This window comes from Callithrix jacchus, chromosome 14 (assembly GCF_049354715.1).
Source record: "Callithrix jacchus isolate 240 chromosome 14, calJac240_pri, whole genome shotgun sequence".
NCBI lineage: Eukaryota > Metazoa > Chordata > Mammalia > Primates > Cebidae > Callithrix > Callithrix jacchus.
The window spans coordinates 12,267,693-12,289,109 of NC_133515.1; the positions used below are offsets into that span (position 1 = coordinate 12,267,693).

The 21,417-nt window shown below is 39.2% G+C and overlaps 1 protein-coding gene across 1 annotated transcript; it reads left to right on the forward strand.

Annotated features, from left to right (window-relative positions):
- The first annotated feature begins 4,028 nt into the window (after positions 1 to 4,028).
- On the forward strand, positions 4,029 to 20,205 carry IL1RL1 (interleukin 1 receptor like 1). Its single transcript, XM_035271793.3, has 11 exons — positions 4,029 to 4,790; positions 5,560 to 5,817; positions 6,335 to 6,545; positions 7,584 to 7,758; positions 8,163 to 8,325; positions 9,658 to 9,729; positions 10,462 to 10,603; positions 10,696 to 10,841; positions 15,690 to 15,839; positions 16,860 to 17,027; positions 19,374 to 20,205. Exons 2-11 carry the CDS (start codon positions 5,757 to 5,759, stop codon positions 19,757 to 19,759), a joined length of 1,674 nt encoding a protein of 557 aa, XP_035127684.2. The 5' UTR covers positions 4,029 to 4,790; positions 5,560 to 5,756; the 3' UTR covers positions 19,760 to 20,205.
- Positions 20,206 to 21,417: the final 1,212 nt, after the last annotated feature.

Sequence of the window (21,417 nt, forward strand, 5' to 3'; positions counted from 1 at the left end):
TGATTGGTCAGGGACTCAAACAAATACTTGAACACCAACAGCAGCATTGCTCAAAATAGTCAATAGCTAGAAGCAACCCAGATGTCCATCAAGGGATGAATGAATAAATGAAGTGTGGTATGTACACACAGTGGAATATTATTTAATCATTAGAAGCAATAAAGTACAAACCCAATCTACAATATGAACAAAGTTGGGAACACTATGCTAAGTTATATAAGGCAGTCCCAAAGTGCACTTACCGTATGATTGCGTTTATAGGAAATATTCAGAATAGATAAATCTATAGAGACAGAAAGCAAAGTAGTCGTGGCTATGGGTTTGTGGTGGAAGAGGAAGAATGGGGACTTCACATTAATAGGTGTGGGGTTATATGGAAAATGTAGTGATTGTACCACATTGTGAATACACTAAATGCCACTAAATTGTGCACTTTAAATTAGTTAGTTTTGTATTATGTAAAATTTGTGCAATTTTTAAAAATGGGAAGCAAAAAAAAGAACAGAATTGGGTAGTCAGGCTAAGTCTCATTGAGAATGTACAATCCGAGTGCCCACTTGGAGAAGGTAAGTTAGTTGTGAGTAACAGGAAGAAGCTGTCCAAGCAGAAGGAACAACGTCTGCCTGGTGCCTTCAAGGAACAGCAAGGAAGACACAGGGTTGGAGGGCAGAGAGGTGGTATTCCATTGTGGGGGACCCCCATCCGCTCTATAGGTGTTGTCTTTTCCTGTGGGTGAAATGGAAGACTTTGGAGGCCTCCTTGATTTGAGCTAGGTTCTAACAGAATTTCCAGAGTATCTGTTTTAGGGACTACCTAAAGAGGGTACAAGTGGAAGCAGGGACAGCAAACTAGAAGCAGTTATTAAAATCCAAGTGAGAGACCATGATGGCTTGGACAACGATGGTGGCCATGATAATGGAGACATGTAGTTGCAGGTAGGATGCCCTTTGAAGATGAAAACACAGATTGTCCTGATGGATTGCATGTGCAATATGTGAGGAAGAGGAGTCAGTATAAATGGAGTCTTGATCTGAGCCAACATTCAGGAAGGAGTTGTCATCATTGAGATAAGAAGAAAGGGAGATACACTGGTTTTTCTTGGGGGCAAGGGAGGCAAAGAGGCTGGAGGAGATCAGAAGTTCTGTTCTGACCACAGGAAGCTTTTGTTAATTCCACTTGGTCCTTAAATATATGCTCGTTTTTTCTTCTTCTTCTTTTTTTAATTTTAGATTCTAGGGTACATACACTTGTTTGTTACACAGGTATATTGCATACTGGTGGGGACTGGGCTTACCCAAATAGCAAATATTGCACCCAGTAGGTAATTTTTCATTCCTCACCTTGTACCCTCCCCACTTTTGGAGTTCCCAGTGTCTATTATTTCCATCTTTACGTCCATGGGTACGCATTGTTTAGCTCCCACATGTGAGAGCATGTGGTAATTGGTTCACTTAGAATAATGGTCTCCAGCTCCATCCTGTGGCAAAGGACGTAATCTCACTCTTTTTATGGCTACATAGTAATCTGTGGGAAATAAGCACCACATTTTCTTTATCCAGTCAACCATAGATGGACATGTAAGTTGGTTCTATGACTTCGCTATCATGAAGAGTGATGCAATGCACATACTAGTAGAGGTGTAGAGGTGTCTTTTTATATAACATTTTTTTTTCTTTAGAGAAGTAGTGGGATTATTGGGTTGAGTGGTAGTTCTATTTTTGGTTCATTGAGAAATCTCCATACTGTTTTCCATAGAGATTGAACTAATTGACGTTCCCAGCAACAATATATAAGCATTCCCTTTTCTCCACATCAGTGCCAATATCTGCTGTTTTTTGAGTTTTTAATAATAACCATTCAAACTGGTCTTCTGGTGTTTGGAGGGGAGGATTGATTGAAGAAGGAAGGAGTTTGGAGGGAAGGAGTAGAGCCTTGAGTGGGCCTACAGTTTGGAGTGTGGCCAAGAGACAAGCACCTTGCTCAAGGTGACACAGATAATGGACCTGGGGGGGCAGCACATTCTCCAGAGGCCCCGGCCAGGCCACCCAGGGCCATTCCAGTTCTGCCCCTTCCACTGCAGGTCCTGCAAACATTTCCATCAAGAAAAAAATAAAAAGAATAAAAATAGTACCCAGATGTCCTCTAATGAAATCAGGGGGAAAAAATCCACCCCTTGCTTATTTTGAGAGTTTCTGAATGAGAGCCTGACTCACTAAAATTCATACAAGACAATGTGACCAAATTTCCTGGCTTTTGCCGCTGGTTTACAGTAAGACCAGCCACACATGAACAGCTCTGGAGTGTATTAGGGTATTGACATTTTACATTTGGGTGTGATAGCTGACTAAGTCAAATGAAGAAGTCTTCAAAGATACCTTCTAAGTTAGAAAGTATTTGAGTGTCACACTCCACAGGCCAGCAGCTAGCTGTCACCCTCAAAACATAAGGTTTCGTTTGTTCTTTTGTTTTCTGTTATTTTAGCGGACATGTCAGAGAAGTAGCTTGTAAATATGCACATATGGATTTCAAAACTGTAACAAAATTAAGAAAAACCCAGTTAAATGAGGTTGGATTCCATGAGATTGATCTGAAAAAGGGAGAGTAGTTTCGAGATGTCTACAAAATCATGTTTGCCAGAGAAACAAGCAGACGCTGGAAGATTGCTGATTAAGTTGGCAGAAATGTATAGGTGTGTAAAATCTCTTGCTTTATTCATTGGTTAGAAGTCCTTGCCTTTTTGCAGTTCGTCTTAAGTTGCTACTCTCTGTTATGTCAGATGGTGGCTGAGTAGTGAGAAGTCAAAGTGATTTAGTTCTTTTCAAAGAAGAAATTATAGACTAGCTCATTTTAACAACCCAGTCCCAATTATAAAAAGAAAAGCTTTACCACTCTAATCTCTGGTATAGAGGATGTTCTCCTTTTTAGTTGACATTAGGGGAAAAAATAACCTTGGCTTTGAAGTTCAAAAGTCTGGTTTCAATCCCAGCCACAACTGGGTGAACTTGGTCAAATTACTTAACCAGTCTTATCCTTGGGTTTTTATTTGTATCTCTAAAATTTGAGTGATGTTGATGATAAGTACCACACAGTATTGCACTTTGAATGAAAGGTCTTAATTATCAAATGAACGACAATTATTTTACAGGAATAGTTTGACTTTAATAAATACTCCTACAAAATTTCATCATTATGATGTTAAAATTGACTGAAGCCTTATTTTTAAAACAGAGAAACCAATGCTCATGTGACCTAGTTTAATGAATGAATGCTCACACTTAATACATGTTTTAAAAATATGTTTTGGGATGCCAACTGTAAAACAATTCTGAGTTCGTATTGTATTATTGAACAAACCCTATGCAGCCCTTTGGGAACCACAGGCAACATTGCAGACTCGCTGGCTCCTGGCTGTCATTTCATGCCAAAACTGCAATAAGATCTTGATAAAATGGACTTCCACAAGTAGGTCAAGAATAACAGTGTGCAGACTAATTCCTCTAATTTACAGCAAACATCTCAGGATCAATCTCCCAGCGGTCAAAGGACTGTATATCTCTTCCTCTCAGAGCCACTACACACACCCAAAGGCTGACTAAACCCCTGACAGATAAGAGATTCAAGGGTGGTTCCAGACATGGTGGGGAGCAAAGATGCTGGCTCAAAAAATGTTCTGAGAACTCCCCTTTTTGCAGCACCTCCTTTCCTGACCTTCCACAAGCAGCGGCAGTTGGAGTCTGTGATTAGTCTAGTCTTTAGAGCCAGGCTTCTTGGGTTCAAATTGTGACTTCGCCTCTTAATGTAAAGTGACACGGGCAAGTTGCTTAATCTCTCTGTACCTCAGTGTCCTTGTCTGTAAAATGGGCATCATAATAAAAGTTCCTGCCTCATTGGGTGATTGTGAGAAAGAAAGAATTAATGTATGTAAATCACTTAGACTGTATCTGGCATAGAGGACATTCTGAAGAAAGGTTAGCTATTAACATTATATTATTAAATTGATTTGAAGTTAGTTCCTGAATCCTTCTGAGATGAGATGACTTTTAAACATCGTTTAAAAGGTTGACTTTACTCACGATAGGGTCATCACAACTACGCATAGCTAAAATCAAATTTTGCTTTTGAAGTTTGTTGTACATGGAGCCCAATAGTTGAGGCTACTTCATCATCATTCCCCTTGAGGGAAGCTTCTTAGTCACAGTCCCCTCAGCCCTCTTCTCTTTCTCTGCACTCTAGAAATTTTTTTTTTTTGCATCCAGGCTGAGAGCCCCACCGAGTTTTAAATCCAAGGAGCTGGAACTGTTTTGAGTTGGGGTGAAGTCACATTCTGGACCCTAGACAGAGCATTTTTAAGTTTCAGTGCCTGGAAAGGCAGCCTCCAGCCCCAGATGTCAAGACCATTTAGAACTGAAAGTATCCTAACATATGCACAGCCAATAAGCATTATTTATGATTCAGCCCGAAACTGATGCTAAAATGGGAGGAAATGATTCAATTATTTCCTCTTAAGGCATTATTCAATGCTGTTTTTATGTTTAAATATTTATTTGTCAACATCAAGAATTCTTAGTACATGATGCATCAGCATTTTTGAACAAGTCATGGATTTGGCTATAAATCAAATTTTAGGATGGGTGGAGTGGCAAATTACAGGATGTCTTTGAGTGTCTCCCCTTTAAAATAAAAGAGAGTGGGTAGTCTACGAGGAGGGACTGGAGACCTTTTTCAAGACTGGAGACTATTCTTAGCTCTGTCACTGACTCCAAGTTCATCCCCTCTGTCTTTCAGTTTGGGTAAGCATCAATTTGTTATCTAAAATTTGCAATAAGGAAACTCTTCATAATTCATGATAGTGTTTATTCTTATGTTCATAAATTTCTATGTTGGTTCTATTCCTCCCCCGATATTTTAAGAAAACAAGTAATATAGTAAATAATTCTTTTTCTGAAAGAAAAAATAAATATATTTATTATTATTCACATATCTTCAACTATGCTTAGAAAGCCTTTGGTGATTCCTGGAAGCAAGCTGAAGTAAGAACAAATGTTTGAGGGTTCGGGTTGAGAATAGGGCAATTAATTGGCTAATGCTTTAGTCTAGTTCTGACTTTGCTACTCCTTAGCTGTTTTGTGATGAGTGCTTGCACATGTGTCTGTTTGAGAGCTATTTATATGAGCATGCTGCCCCCAGCCTGTGTGGATGTCTGAGGTTTCACATGATACAATGTATTTTCTAAAATCTACTAAATTTTATTTAATTTTTCAAAAATAGAAACTCACATTCCTTCCTTCTTAGCTTCTTCCAGGACATTCTCATGAGGCTGGTAAAATATAACTGTGAGGTAGCATGAAAATTGTCAAATAGCATGATCCTTGTGAGAGCTATATGACTGAAAGCTTCCATAAGAATAAATCCAGTGCTGCTTGTCTGAAACCTGCTGTTAAATCTATTTGCACTTAATAAATACATGTTGATTAATTCATTCTCCTGGGTGGTGTTCAGAAAGTAAAAATCATGGCTGATAAAAATTCTGTTTATGGTTTTGTCTAATTTATTTTTCAGTTGAGATACAGGCTATTCTTCTCAACTCTATCTTGGGGAGAGTCATCAACTGCCTCATGCATGGTGACTTTCACTATCATATGCCATTGACTCACGGTAATTGACTCAGAGTAATCTGAGTATTTGACTCATGCCATTGACTCAGCGTAATCTGAACAACCAGTTGCCAACACTTGCTCTTGACTGATAAACAGAGAATGGGGCTTTGGATCTTAGCAATTCTCGCAATTGTCATGTCTTCCACAGCAGCGAAGTTTAGTAAGTATTGCCTTTTAACTATAATTTAAATTATTAAAAATTATATAATTTCAAGAACATTCACCTTGTTTTAAGTGACTTGCTTCCAATTATTCCAGTGAATTGTAAACTGGAAAATGTATTCTTTTTGTACAATCATTCTTCATTACAGATCTATCAGAAGAAATTCTTTGTAATGTATATATCATAAGTTTAGCTATACATATTCAAATGCATCAGAATTTAACATGGTGCCTGCACATGGGAGGTGTTGTAGGTATTTGTTGACTGACACATAGTTTGTTTAGATAGATATGGCTGCTTTTCCATTGGAGCACTGTGGGGGATTTAGCTCTAAATTAATACATTAACATTTCATAAGAGACCTCAATCATTTACTTATTCTTTCCCAAAGTATGTGACCAGCTTCTAAATTTAATCCTGGAAGAAAATATTGAGAGGATAGGAATTACAAGCTTTTCATTAGGTCATTTTAGGATTGTCTTTACATCTTTTTGTGTTTTTTTTTTTTTTGCAGGTAAACAATCGTGGGGCCTGGAAAATGAGGCTTTAATTGTGAGGTGTCCTAGAAAAGGAAAACCTAGTTACACAGTGGATTGGTATTATACACAAACAAACAAAAGTATTCCTACCCAGGAAAGAAATCATGTGTTTGCCTCAGGCCAACTTCTAAAGTTTCTACCAGCCAAAGTTGATGATTCTGGTATTTATACCTGCATTGTCAGAAGGTATTTATTACGCAGAAAGCTCCCATCTTCTTTCAGCCTGCTGGCCTTTCTTGAATAGTTGATATTTTGAACCACCCTTGCTTTCATTCCTTCCCTAGTCCTTTCTGGAACAGTTACATTTATAAAGTGATTTGGATAAACTTCTAGAGATACTTCAGCTTGAGGTCTAGCTTATTTCAAGCTAACTATTTGGCTTTATAATTGCAGGGATTAATTTGTAGCTGACTTAGAGGAAAACCTAGCTTTCCTAGTGACCAAGATAACTAAGAGAAATTGCTCATGTTTGGCTGGAATTAAGAACAAACTAGCACAGTAAATAGTAACCTGGATGTTTTCCATCTCAAGGGGCCTCTGGTAGGTGAAAAGGGGTGGTGACCAATGCTTTTAACCTTCAAGTTAAGCCGCAGAAGGCTGATGAGATTGTGTGCCTACAAATTACTTACTCTTGTTCACAAAAAATTTGATTCTGTGACCGTATTTGGCACATAGAAAATGTCAAATGAATTATATCAAAAGTCAGGATGTGTTAGTTAAGGGCCTAGGTCTGAGGCTAGACGAGTGTCAAATTCATGCCCTGCCTCTAGTTAGCTGTGTGATGCTAGCAAGTTACTTCTCTGCCCTTCAGTTTCCTTCCCTGTAAAATGCATATAATGTAATAATGGAATTCATCTCAAAGCATTATTATGAAAATAAACTAAGGTAATGTGTGAAAAGTGCTCTTGATCATCACTGGTACAGAGTAAACTCAATAAATTCTACTATCTTTATTACACTGGGATTACAGGATTACAGCAGATGCAGTGTATGAATATATGGTGAAGAAGTCATTGTTGGGCTATCATGGGGGCTGTTTTTATATCAAGTGTAACAAAAAAGTATTTAAACTCTAGATTTTAATGTTTATTTTTAAATAAGAAAATAACCATTATGCATATTGATGGTTTTTAAGAAGATAAGCAATATTAAATAAAGGCTAAATTTAGGTGAAGTTATTTCACAATGCTAAGTGACTCTTAATTGTCTGACTTATTTTAAAAGTCCTACATCCAACATGACTGGATATGCAAATGTCACCATATATAAAAAGCAGCCAGATTGCAACATTCCAGATTATTTGATGTATTCAACAGTATCTGGATCAGAAAAAAATTCCAAAATTTATTGTCCTACAATTGACCTCTACAATTGGACAGCACCTCTTGAGTGGTTTAAGGTAAGAGGAAATTTGGGGAGGAAATAGATGAAAATTACACAGTTAAAATAAATACAAGTGGCTGGGCCCAATGGCTTACTCCTGTAATCTCAGCACTTTGGGAAGTCAAAGCAGGCAGATCACTTGAGGCCAGGAGTTTTAGACCAGCCTGGCCAACATGATGAAACCCAATCTCTACCAAAAAACACAAAAATTAGCTGGGCATGATGGTGCATACCTGTAATCCCAGCTATTTGGGAGGCTGAGGCTTGAGAATCACTTGAACCGGGAAGGCAGAGGTTGCAGTGAGCCCAGATTGCACCACTGCACTCCAGCGTGGGCAACAAAGATTCTGTCTCTAAATGAATAAATAAATAAATAAATACAAGTGGAGAATTACTAAAAAGGAACATTTCTTATTTCAGAATTGTCAGGCTCTTAAAGGATCAAGGTACAGGGCGCACAAGTCATTTTTGGTCATTGATAATGTGATGCTTGAGGACGCAGGTGATTACACCTGTAAATTTATACACAATGAAAATGGAGCCAATTATAGTGTGACAGCGACAAGGTCCTTCACGGTCAAGGGTAAGCTACCAGCTTTAACGAGACAGAATACTGGAAAGAAGTCGAAGTGGGAAGAGTTGTGCTCTTCTGGTTGGGTTTCTTGTACTTCACCCTCCTCCCTCTACTTCCTCCTGCTCTGTCTTATCTTATACATTCTCAACTATGACGCAAAGAGATTTTCTGAATACACTATCAAGATTTAACAAATTTCAGGGGAAATTACATTACCAATTCAAAGCCACATCTATTCTTTATTCTTCTTTATGACTTAATTTTCCAAACATAAAGCAATCTGAAGGCAAACTTACTTTTTTTTGAATGACACTACAACTATTTGGAGGGCAAAACCAACTTTTTTTTCCCCTAGTTTGGAATCAGAATTTCTGAAAATTAAAAAAAGGAATTTAATCTTTAATACTCATTGGATTCCAAGTTTAATGAGAAGCCTTATGATGGGATACTACATTGTACATAAATGTTGTTGAGTGGTTTTTAATCCTTGTTTGCAATACTTTCAACATCATCAGTGGCCTTGAGTCGGTCACTTCATTCTAAAGATTTTTTTTCCAAAGTTATTTTAAATTTTATAAAAGCCTATTTAAGGGAAATACTTCACAATCGTAGCTTATCAGTCTACAAAGAATTGGGGTCCCTTAGCAAAAGTTGATCTATGTGACATAGATGACGTATGACAGTTTTTCTAAGGGCAAAGCAATATTGGAGAAAATGCTTTGGAGTTTTTTCAGTACTCCATCACTGTAAAATAAGCATCACCAGACTGTACTCCTATCAGTGCCTGTTGCTGTTTAATATCAACCACTGCGGTGGTCCTTAATCACACTCTCTTTCAATGAATGGGCATCAAGGGATGGAGGATTGCAGCAGCCCTCCAAAAACACTGCCTGTCTTTCAGCCACAGTGGTCACGGGAGTCAGAATTCCAGAGGGGGAAGATTTCACTGAGGATGGGCCACCCTAGTGGAAAACTGCAAGCAAATCTGTGGACTCACACATTTGCTATTTTCATGGGCCTTTTGAAATCTTCCCTGTAGTCTTATTCTCACGCTGTAGAATTGTAATTTTCATGCAATTAGTTTTATGGGCTGGACCAGCATTTGTTTTAGTGATATCAGAGAGAATAAAAATATTACAGAGCATCATAGGTAGTAAAAGAAAGTTTTATTTAAATTCTTTTCTGTTTAATTTGTGTGTGTATGTATTTGCCATTATGGGTCATTGTCAGAAGAATTTGAAAAACATTGCTATGAAATAGAATAGAAATATGGAAATACAACCTATATATTGATGACCATTCAATTCTCTACTAATATTTTTATTTCTTTTTGTCTTTAAGAAGAGCATGGCTTTTCTTTGTTTCCAGTAATCAGAGCCCCTCCACACAATGAAACAAAGGAAGTGGAAATTGGTAAGAAAGTTCATAAGAATGCTGTAAATATTACCTACAAAATCCTTCCATATGACTCCTGATCTGAATTCCCTGGGGGGGTCAGGTAATTAGCATAAGAACCTTGAGGAGTAAGTGAGGTGACATCCCTGGAAGCACCTGTCCCAGGCACTCACTAACACTGGGAACCAAGCACAGAAATTGCAGTGTTTACATTTGTTTATTGTAATTCATGGTGCTTTCATTTATGGATTTAATTTTATCTTTACCTCTATCCTAGAGCTTGGGATGGAGAGCTGCAGAGTGTTCATTCTGGGCAATGGTAGCTGGGTTAGGTAAAACACATTTATCTTCAAAGGTAGCTTATGGAGAGATGAGAAGAGTTCTGTAGGAGAAAGGTGTGGAAGAGAGCAGTTGGAAAGAAAGAAAGTCTAATTTCAGGGAAAAGGCAATCCTTTTACTAGAAATCCTTTATAATGTGGAGTTGGTGAAGCCAGAGTCATTGGCTTTGTTAGTTTCCCATGTGGGTGAGAGTGTAGTGGGAGCTGAGCTTCAAACCCAGCTGGGTGAATGGAGGTAATGGGAGCAGGGAGGAGCCAAGAGAGGACATAGAAAGAGGAAGTTGCAGAGATGAGGGAGGGAGGCCCTGGCAGGGTGCATACTAAGTGTTTAGCAATATTTTTTACATTAAATGGGATAAAATGCTACTTGCAGAAGTTAATTTTATTGGTGAATGTCCTTACTCCCTTCTAGGAAAAAACGTAAGCCTAACTTGCTCCGCTTGTTTTGGAAAAGGCACTCAGTTCTTGGCTGTCGTCTTGTGGCAGGTTGCTGGGAAAAGTATTACAGACTTTGGTGAAGCAAGATTTCAACAGGAGGAAGGGCAAAATCAAAGGTATTTTTATATCAAAGAGAACCATCCCCTTCCCCTTGCACACAGTTTGCACCTACAAAGTAGGCATTAAAAGTAACAGGTTGTTTTCTTAGTTTCAGCGATGGGATGACTTGTCTAAACATGGTTTTAAGAATAGCTAACATGAAGGAAGAGGATTTATTGCTGCAGTACGACTGTCTGGCCCTGAATTTGCACGGCTTGAGAAGGCACACCATAAGACTCAGTAGAAAAAATCCAAGTAAGGCGTGTTTCTGAGACTTTGGTCACCTGAGCTTTCTGTGGCAAGTGTAAGCAGAATGGAGTGTGGTACCAGGAGATCCGTGAAGACAATGGGAATGGACTGTGCTATAAAATGGGCTTCTCTTCTTTGGATGCTCTTTGCTATCTGGTCTTCGTAGACTGTTTCTGTCTGCTGGGAGCTCCTCTGCTGCTTAAGTTCCTCCTCCTTCCCTGCTTTCTCTGCCGTTGGTTCTAGAACACTCAGCTGCTTCTTTGGTCATCCTTGTTTTCTGACTTCATGAACTCCTTCTGCCTCACTGTATGTGAAGAAGTTGCAGCAACGGTGAACTCGTTGTGTTCTTCTGTGCTCTGGGATAACTTCTGTTACATGTTGTAAGCATGCTCCCTTCTATACCTTTTTCTGGTTATAATGAATACATGTTTTGTTAGTGAGGACGGTAAAGTGAACAAAAAGCGGAAGTATCTAACCACTGCCATTTCAGTGAGAAAATCCTGGATGCTACTCTATCATAAGACATGCTGTGTTAGGCCATTGCATTGCTATGAAGAAATGCCTGAAACTGGATGATTGATATGAAAAGAGGCTTTAATGGCTCATGGTTCTGCAGGCTGCATGGGAACCATGGCAGCACCTGCTACTGGGGACACCTCAGGAGCTCTACTCATGGCAGAAGGCAAAGCGAAGGCAGGCACTTCACACGGTGAAAGCAGGAATGAGAGAGAGAGAGAGAGGTGCCACACTTAAACAGCCAGATCTCACAAGAAGTCACTCACTACTGCAAGGACAGCATCAAGGGGAAGGTGCTAAACCATTCATGATGAGCTTACCCCCATGATCCAATCACCTCCCACCAGGCTCCACCTCTAATACTGGGATTACCATTCAGCCTGAGATTTGGGCAGGAACACAGATCCAAATCACATCACAACGGTTATCATTGTCAAACTGTTAAATATAGGTGAAACACATGGGAAGTCTGCTAGCTCAGCCCATTTCTTTCCCGCATTTGTTATTCACCATGCAATTCTGGTACCGCCTATTCCAGGGAGGCTTTCTTGGCCCTCAGTTTGGGGTATACACACCTTCCAAGAACCTCTTGCAGCATCCCATTTGTATCATAGCACTGGTCACATTGCCTTACCAAAATCTGTTTGACAGTCTGCTCAACAGGACTGCAAGCTCCATGAGGGCAGGGACATCATCTCATTCATCTTTAGGTCCTTAGTGCAACACCTAGCAGCTAGCAAGTACTCAGTTAAATATTTGTTGACTGAGTAAATGAATACACAACCAAGATATTGATACAAAATATTTTTTAGTACATTTCTAGTTCTCTAGCTATAAGGCTTAATTATAGAACAAAATACTATTTTCATATTTATGTTTGGCAAATTCAATAACTTTCCTCATCAATTGGAAAGCCAAATTGTTTATTACTTCTTATAGTTTTTCTTCTGTATCCAGCAGGTTTTTGATAACATTATTATAATATGACACAATAAAAGGATAATGTGAAACTGATGAATCATCATTGGGTTAATTTCAGACGCTATAAAATCTTTTTTTTTTTTTTGAGATGGAGTTTTGCTCTTGTTACCCAGGCTGGAGTGCAATGGCGCAATCTCGGCTCACTACAACCTCCGCCTCCTGGGTTAGGCAATTCTCCTGCCTCAGCCTCCTGAGCAGCTGGGATTACAAGCACGCACCACCGTGCCCTGCTAATTTTTTGTATTTTTAGTAGAGACGGGGTTTCACCATGTTGACCAGGATGGTCTCGATCTCTTGACCTCGTGATCCACCCTCCTCGGCCTCCCAAAGTGCGGGGATTACAGGCTTGAGCCACTGCGCCCAGCTTATATAATCTTTTTAAATGTAACATTCTTTTATCTATACATAAATAATTGGTGGCATCACAAATAGCCAAAGCAGGGTGGAGAGAGTGATCCCTCTTGGGTGTACATAGAAGGCGATATGTTTGTCTACAGAGTTTTCAAAACTGTACTAAAGATGGCTACAAGTCATTGTGCTTTTTATTATTACTATGCCCAGACAATGCAAAACAATGTCTGAGATGAAGTGCTCCTCCCGCAGAGGTGGACTGATCCTTCCCCACTCCCTTGCTGTGTCTCTGATTGCAATGTTGTCTTGGAAAATAGCTTTCCAGGCAGTTCACTCCTGATCACTTGCCAGTTTCCTCACTTATTCTTTGGGTTTCCTGGCAATGACATCCTGTTTGCTATAGGAAGCATTGGATCCCATATACAAGGAAGGAGAGATAAATATATTTTTACACTTATCCCTCCTTAGGGGCTGTACAACCATGTAGAAATTGTTTAATGTGCTTGTCGAATAGCCAAAGAAAGTGTTAAACCCTGAGTTCCCACCCATACATGTGATAGGGTCCAGATTTATCTGGATACACACAGAGAGGCACAACAGGAGGAGAAATGTTTGAGGTGTGGGATCAGGGGACACCCAATATGATTGAATCATAGCAGGTCTCTGCCTGAGGTGGTATGTGGGGCTTTTCTTGTTTTCATTTTGACTTTAACCCCTGATTTGTAAGGTTTTCATAAAATAAACAGAGTCATAACTCACGTAGATGGCTGTAAGTGCCATAGTGTTCTGTGAATCTCTGGTGTCTGCCAGTGATAAGTGTGGCACCCCAGGAAGGCTGTGGATCCCATCAAGGTGCTATGTGAGGCCATACTTTGGGTGGTGATGGGCCCTGTGGACCCTCCAGTCATCCATCCAGCCTGCCCAGCCACACTGCCCTTGTGTCCTCATGCTTTGCCGTGTTATCATTGATTAACATCCTTGGTTACCTATGTGTTGAAATTGTTTTTATGTTGCAGGTATTCAGTGTCTTTGCTCCTTCTAGCTTATTTGTATTTCACCTGTTTTTCTTTAAATCAACATGGTTACACTCTGTTTCAGCAACTGCATAAATTAAACAAAAATTATTACTACTGCTGTTGAGTTGTCACAATGAATTCTTCTTTATTTCTGAAATTATAGCATTTCTTGAATTTGAGAGAAGAAAAACTTAATAGGCCTATGTCCCCATTTTATTAACTATTACTAAATATACATTTGATGCTCATAATAATAATAGTACACATTTATTCATCATTTCCTATGTGCCAGGACTCATGTAATTATTTTACATTTAACTTTCTCATTTGTTTTCTCAATACTTCATGAGGGAGAGACTGTTATTATTAATTTTGTACATGAGGAAGTGAAGGCAAAGAAAGTTGAATAACTTGCCAAATACCACAGTTATGGAGCAAGGATTCAAACGCAGCCAGCATTTTCTTATTTATATGCGTATACAGAAAGTGGTGTTTAGTGAATTACATTCCTGGATTACCTATATTTTTATAAGATAATTTGCACTTACGAAGACTTCTTTTGATGTCTTGGATCAATTTCTTTCCTCCACTTGGAAGCATCCAGCCACTAGCATAGTTACTTCCCAGAAATCCCCAAAGGAAGTACACACTCCTCTGGGCATCCAGCTGGGATTTTTAGACAGAGTGACTTGGAAAGGAATCCTGTTGGAATGATTTATTTACAGCATTTTCATTGTTTAACCTGATGACAGTAAACTTTATCAATTTTCACTTTTTTTCCCCAACTTTGAAGCGTATCACCTTGATAATTCTTGATTTCATACTGCTGGTCACTGAGAGAGCTGATGAACTATTAGAGGTTGTGGTGGAATTCATGAATATGGGCCAGTGATTTTTCTATCTCAAAACTGGGAGCCCATACATGGAGACTCAAGATGGAAAAGAACCATACCAGAAAATCTCATTTGAGATTCTTCTCACATTTGTCAGTGCATATGCATGTTGCATCTGCATTTTGTGAAGCAAGTACTACTAGGATAAAGTTCAGTGCTGGCTGAGTGATGCTCACCATGAGAGAAGTATGGGGTATGGGTAGGACCTAGAACTTAGTAATTTGACTTTTGAGTTCTTTATCAAAGATGCTTTAGCCACTTAGATGGCTCTTGCTACTTCTGCAATTTCCTACTCCACCAGGCCTTCAGAGACAAGTACCTCAGACCTGTTGACACCTCTCTAATGCCCTGACACCACCTTGTCCATTCTTTTCTCATTACTGTGTGAGTTACAAGCCTCTGCATCTTGCATCCCAAGTACCACACTCCACTCTTCTCCGAGTGCCTATAGTTTCTTTACACAGAAGAAAACTTTCTATTACCATCAGATTAATCTCATGGGAAAACCACTCCAAGTTCCAATGCTCTGTGACATTCAGGATAAGGCAGTGTGCTTTAGCTGGGGTTTCAAGTCTGGTCAGAACCTGGCCCTGACCAAACTTTCTAATCATATCTTCCACCAATTCCCCAAAGTGGGTTATTCCAAATCCTCAGAAAGCACACTCCCACCTCTGCACTTAGGTTGATGGCATTCTCTCTGCCAAGGTGGGCATATCTTTTTCTTGCATCTCTGAATCCTACTCATCTTTCAGGGACCTCGTCCTCCTCCAGGAAGTCTCTCTTTTCCAGTCCTGCATGCAGCAAGCTCTCCTTTTAAAATTCTCTACCAGCTAAAATCATGCTTTTGCCTCCCATCTTAGTTAACAAGTGTCTCTTTTGCCCTTAAGAATTCCCTGTAATGCCTAGCCTGATGTGTTGTAGTGGCTCTATAAATGTGAATGTCCTGGTTCTTAAAGCAGCCATGGTAATTCCCAGTGGGTATGTTTTATGTGAAACTCTCGTACTCCCAAGAGAAGCCAGCATCCATGTATCTGTTTATTTATCTTGTTTCAGTAGTAATAATAATCATTTTTCTCTTTCCCCTATCTTTTGAGTAGTTGATCATAAAAACAGCACCTACTGCATAATTGCAGTATGTAGCGGATTGTTGATAGTAATCAACTTCCTGGTTATTATCCTAAAAATGTTCTGGATTGAGGCTGTTCTACTCTGGAGAGACATAGCTAAGCCTCACAGGACTAGGAATGGTAAGTGGCAAATATTAAGTTTTTCTTCCAAAGAAAAAGTCCCATAATAACTGTTGGTTAATTGCCTATTAATCTTTCAATAGCTAGGCTGCTAAGCTCACATTCAATTTTTCTTGATAATTTATTATCAATGAATTGTGTTGTTTGATTTTCTTAGAAGCCGTTTTCCATCCTGCTCTGTAACTCCTCATGGTCCTGAGATTCATCTCAACAGCTCACACTTCTTCCCTGATAGGATTGCTATTCCTACTCAGTTCCCAATAACAGAATCTGTCCCAAGCCCAGAAAGGTGTAAATTTCATAATGTGTTGGTAAGACATAATGTGTTTCATAATGCGTTGGGAAGACATTATGAAGTTAAACACAGTAGCAAAATTGTTCCTGTTTTCCAGATGTGAGCAGATTAGAAAGGTCCATTAGAATGCACATGTGTTCTACCTGAAACCCTAACCTGTAAAATCTAACCCAGGCACATAAGTATACGCATAAAAGGAGTCAGTTCTGTCTGCTAGATGCAAACCCCATGCTTTCGTTTGGAGGCATATACACATTGAATTTTTCAAACAATTGACTCAAGTAGGAGCTGTTTGATTTGTGAGAAATTCAGACCCCATAAAAAATTCTATGCCCTTGCTACTATTAGCTTTACCTTTTTTCACTTTCCCAGGGGAGTATGGGGAAACCAAAGATGAAACCGAAGTCTATCCAGCACAGAAGAAGATTCCCTCTCTATGACCATAAACATTGTTCATAGATTATTAATCAAAATTGATGAGATGGTTTTAACTATGCTGAACAGGCTCTTGTCCACTTTTTTGTTATTTAGTCTGTGACAGTAAAAAGGAGAAAAGCTTTGGGATGAAGACTGTTACTTCCTGATCATGTTTGGTGGCAGTGGTTCGCTGTCAACATCTCTTGAGTCTAGAATATTTTGGAGGATGACAGAGGAATGTATTCTAAGAGTCCAGTGAGAATTTTTAGAATCAAGTAAGAAGTTGTACTTCTTATTTTCATTTGCAGATGGAAAGATCTACGATGCTTATGTTATCTACCCACGGAACTACAATACCGGTACAGATGGGGCCAGTCCTGTAGAGTACTTTGTTCACCAGATTCTGCCTGATGTTCTTGAAAATAAATGTGGCTACACCTTATGCATTTCTGGGAGAGATCTGATACCTGGACAAGGTAAAGCTATCAACATACATCAGGGACAGAAATTCATGCTTAGTAGAGGCTGTGAGCTAGGTGACCTTATCCCTTCATTGGATCAGGAATGGCATTTACTACTTCAGGCCTTAAGACTGGAATTTTAAATATGTATACAGAAGCAGACACTCATCCTCCACTCTTTCCTCTCCCGTCATTGTTCTAGTGATGAAACCTTCACAGTAATGTCAGTGATGGAAATTCAGAGTTAGAAGTCCTTTGCTTCAATGACTTAGCAAGTCATCTCCCCTAGTTTATTTCCTCAGTCCCCCACCAGGATAACTTGGCCACTTTTTAGTTCTGTTCATAAGATTCGAAAGAGGGCTTAAAAATTGAAGAATTTTGTTCTGGTAGCCATAGACACTAGCTGAAATATCTTAAAAGGACTCAGAGAGTCTTCATGATTTTCTTTATGTCGGTGAAACATTTGCAAATTTATATTCTCACCAAAACAAATAGAGCTGTAACTTCTGTTTCTTAGTATTCCTACCCAATTTCATATACTTTTGACAGTTTTATCACAACACCTGTGATTTCAGTAGTTGTTTTTCTCTTCCCTTCACACATTTACATCCAGTACCTATGAACCCTCCTTGTGAACTCTTCTCAATTTCTAAGATCAGGAAGGGTTTGGAATATAAGTGCGGCCCAGATAGCAAGTGCCTAATCCTAATAAAATAAATGTTCAGTTTTACACATTTTAAACTCATATCTTACTAAGAAGAGGAATTCACACGCCTGTAGATGTAAAGATATGAACAACAGGTGAATTCGGTTTACCCTGGAATATCTGGGAATGCTAATAGCCTCAATAATGGCTCAAGAGACTTGTGAAAAGTACAGTTTAGGAATATGTAATGCATTTCTTCTCTCGAGGCCCTCTTCTTCCTCCATTCTCCCACTGGTCACCCATGCAGGTAGAATTAGTGAGTAATGCTCTCAAACATTCTTTTCATATTGCAAGTATACCCAAGAACCTGCAGGGGCTCCTGTTGTTTCTGAGCTCAACAATGTGCCACCTCTGGACACAAGCTCTTCACTTCTTCTTTCTCATTCCAATCACCTAAGTTCTAGTTACACTTCTCCCCAGCCAAACACAGATGCTAGCTTTCTCACATCCAAGCTTGTGCTGTCTTAAACATGTGACAACACGCTAATGTGGAATGGTTTGCTACTTCCCTCCATCCATGTAAGTCCTCTGACCTTTCCTCAACCAAAAATAAAACAAAACCCAACAAAACAACACCAAACTTCACTCTTTGCTTCAAAAAGTTCATAACTGAACAAGGTACTGTGTTTATTCTCGTGCAACTTATCTTGCATTTGCCCCATCAAAATCCTCTCTGCACCACCACTCCATCCAATGGCCCTGGGTGACTGATCATCATAGAATCCATCCGCTCCCTTGTCCTCTGCTCCAGGCTGGGTTTGTCCAATGGGAGGCACTGCCAGGAGGTCAGAGGGTGGTCATATACCTGCCCCTCCAGGTGGGGCTTCCAGGGCAACTGTGCTCCTCCCTGTGGGAACACCACTTCTCAGCTGGTCTGCCTCGTGCATCTGCACTCCCTCAACCATCACTATGTAAGAATATCTTAAGTTGTTTTATTCATGGTTGTGCTTTCTCCTGTTGCAGGGAAGACTGGATGTTTCATGTTCTTTCTAAGTCCACCCAGAGCTAATTGGAATCGCCATGGAGTTTATGGTCTATACACACTGAATGGGTAGGGGATCTATTGTCCCTTAAGATTTTTCTAGTCTGGATTAAATTGGCTTTACAACAGAGATTAATGTCTTTAAAGACTTAGAATTCTGGTTCATTACATACATATTATCTTCTTAGAACATTTGCTTATATGTTTTAAAATGGCTTAAAATTTTAACTCACATATTAAAAAGTACAATGCAGGAAGCCTTGTCCCTCAAAATTGACCAGCGTCTCTAGGAAAGTAAGTCCTGGCTTCACCTCACCCCGCATTAATCTCTGTTGTAGAAGCTGATTTAACCCAGACTAGAAAAATCTTAGGGTACAATAGATTAAATATCTTTACATCCTCACTTACTTGGAAGGACTCTATTTTAGTTAAGACTAAGATACCTGGGAAATAAAAAGAGGACATTGGGGCTAATGTTCTCATGAATGAAATGAGCACAAAGAACAAACCGGGTTCTCTATCCATGTATATTTATACTTCTCTGAATAAGTGAATTGATTGATGTCAGAGAATCTCACAACAGATTGTAACAAAAAGACTTTTAAATGTTCAGAATGTTTATGTTCAAAGCATTAGACTGATAGGAAATCTGGTCTATTTCTTATATGACTAGATGAAGCCACTGCAGTGGAAACCAACATACGAAAGAGCAGGCGGCATATTTTCATCCTGACCCCTCAGATCACACACAGCAAGGAGTTTGCTTATGAGCAGGAGATCGCCCTGCACAGTGCCCTCATCCTGAACGACTCAAAGGTGATTCTTATTGAGATGGAGGCTCCGAACGAGTTGGGTGGGCTGCAGGCTGAGGCCCTTCAGGAGTCTCTCCAGCATCTGATGAAAGTGCAGGGGACCATCAAGTGGAGGGTGGACCACATTGCCAACGAACAGTCCCTGAATTCTAAATTCTGGAAGCATGTGAGGTACCAAATGCCCATGCCAAGCAAAATTCCCAGAAAGGCCTCCAGTTTGACTTCCTTGGCTGCCCAGAAGCAATAATGCCTGCTGTAATGTGCAAAGGCCTCTGAGTTAGAGGCTCTCCTAACTCCTGCTAACTGGCTCATGCCTCTGCACTTAAGTGTGAGGAGAAGGAATGTCAAAGGGATTCAGGCCTCAGGTTTCATCTGGTAACTTTGCTTTCATTTCCCTGGTTCTAGGTGGATGCGAAATGCCCAGAAATTTTTCTCATCACTCCTTCTCCATCTTCCAGCCCCCGTTTTCTTCCCTTTTTCCTCTTGCTTGCCTCTCTCCACTGTGGTGTGGGACCTTTTCACTACTCTCTTTTCCTCTCTCTCTGTCTTGTTTTGTTTCTCCTCATTCTTTGTCAATAATCTACCTTCTGAATATCAAACTAATCATTTGACAGTAGATTTTCATGTCATTTTGAAGAACATTCTGATTTCTTCAGGTGGAAAAAATATATATATATATTTACAAAAATTCTGGCAAGCTGGGAACAAAATTTAATATATATATAAAATAAAGAAATATATATAAATTTATATGTATTAAATATATATTTATATATACCATATATTATATATTTAATAAACATATATATTTATATAATAAATATATATCATATATCATATATTAACATATATGTTAATATTATATATTAATATATGATAATGATGTACATTTATATATAATATATATAAGGCTCATGCTGGAGTGCAGTGGCTGATCTCAGCTCACTGCAACCTCCGCCTCCTGGATTCGAGTGATTCCCCTGCCTCAGCCTCCCAAGTAGCTGGGACTACAGGTGCATGCTACCTTTTTTATGCCTGGTTTTTTTTTTTGGATTTTTAGTAGAGATGAGGCTTTAACGTGTCTGTCAGGCTGGTCTCAAACTCCTGACCTCAAATGATCCACCCGCCTTGGCCTCCCAAAGTGCTGGTATTATAAGCATGAATCGCTGCACCTGACCTATTATATTTTATTTGAGTGGCTTCTCAGTCTCATCATCTCAATATTGCTAATTTTGTTGGAATAACTTATCCCCATTGCCATTGTGATCAAGCTTTTTTTTCAATTCTAAAATTTATTTTATATACTTTTATTCTATTTAGAAATATTATTTTCTCCCTACAAAAGTGATAGAAGTATGTTATGGAAGAAAATAAAACACAAAAGAAGAAAATAATAAAAATCACTCACAAATCCATCATCTTAAGATTTAAATTTTCTTTTTTTAAAAAAATTTTTATGGCTGGACGTGGTGGCTCACACTTGTAATCCCCCAGCACTTTGGGATGCCAAGGCAGGTGGATCACCAGAGGTCAGGATCATCAGCCTGGCCAACATGGCCAAATTCTGTCCCTACTAAAAAATACAAAAGTTAGCTGGGCATGGTGGCACATGCCTGTAATCCCAGCTACTTGGGAGGCTGAGGCACGAGAATCACTTGAACCCGGGAGGTGGAGGTTGCAGTAAGCCAAGATCACATCACTGCCCTATAGCCTGGGTGACAGTGAGATCGCCTCAAAAAATACACACATGATTTTTATAGCTGAGATAATACCACATGGAGTTTGGCATTTTTCTATATAATATTATAATAAAAACATGTGACATGTCATTGAAACATTTTAAAACATTTAAAAATATTCATAGTGTTTTATCTCCCAGTTGTACTACAGGGATGCAACTTAAAT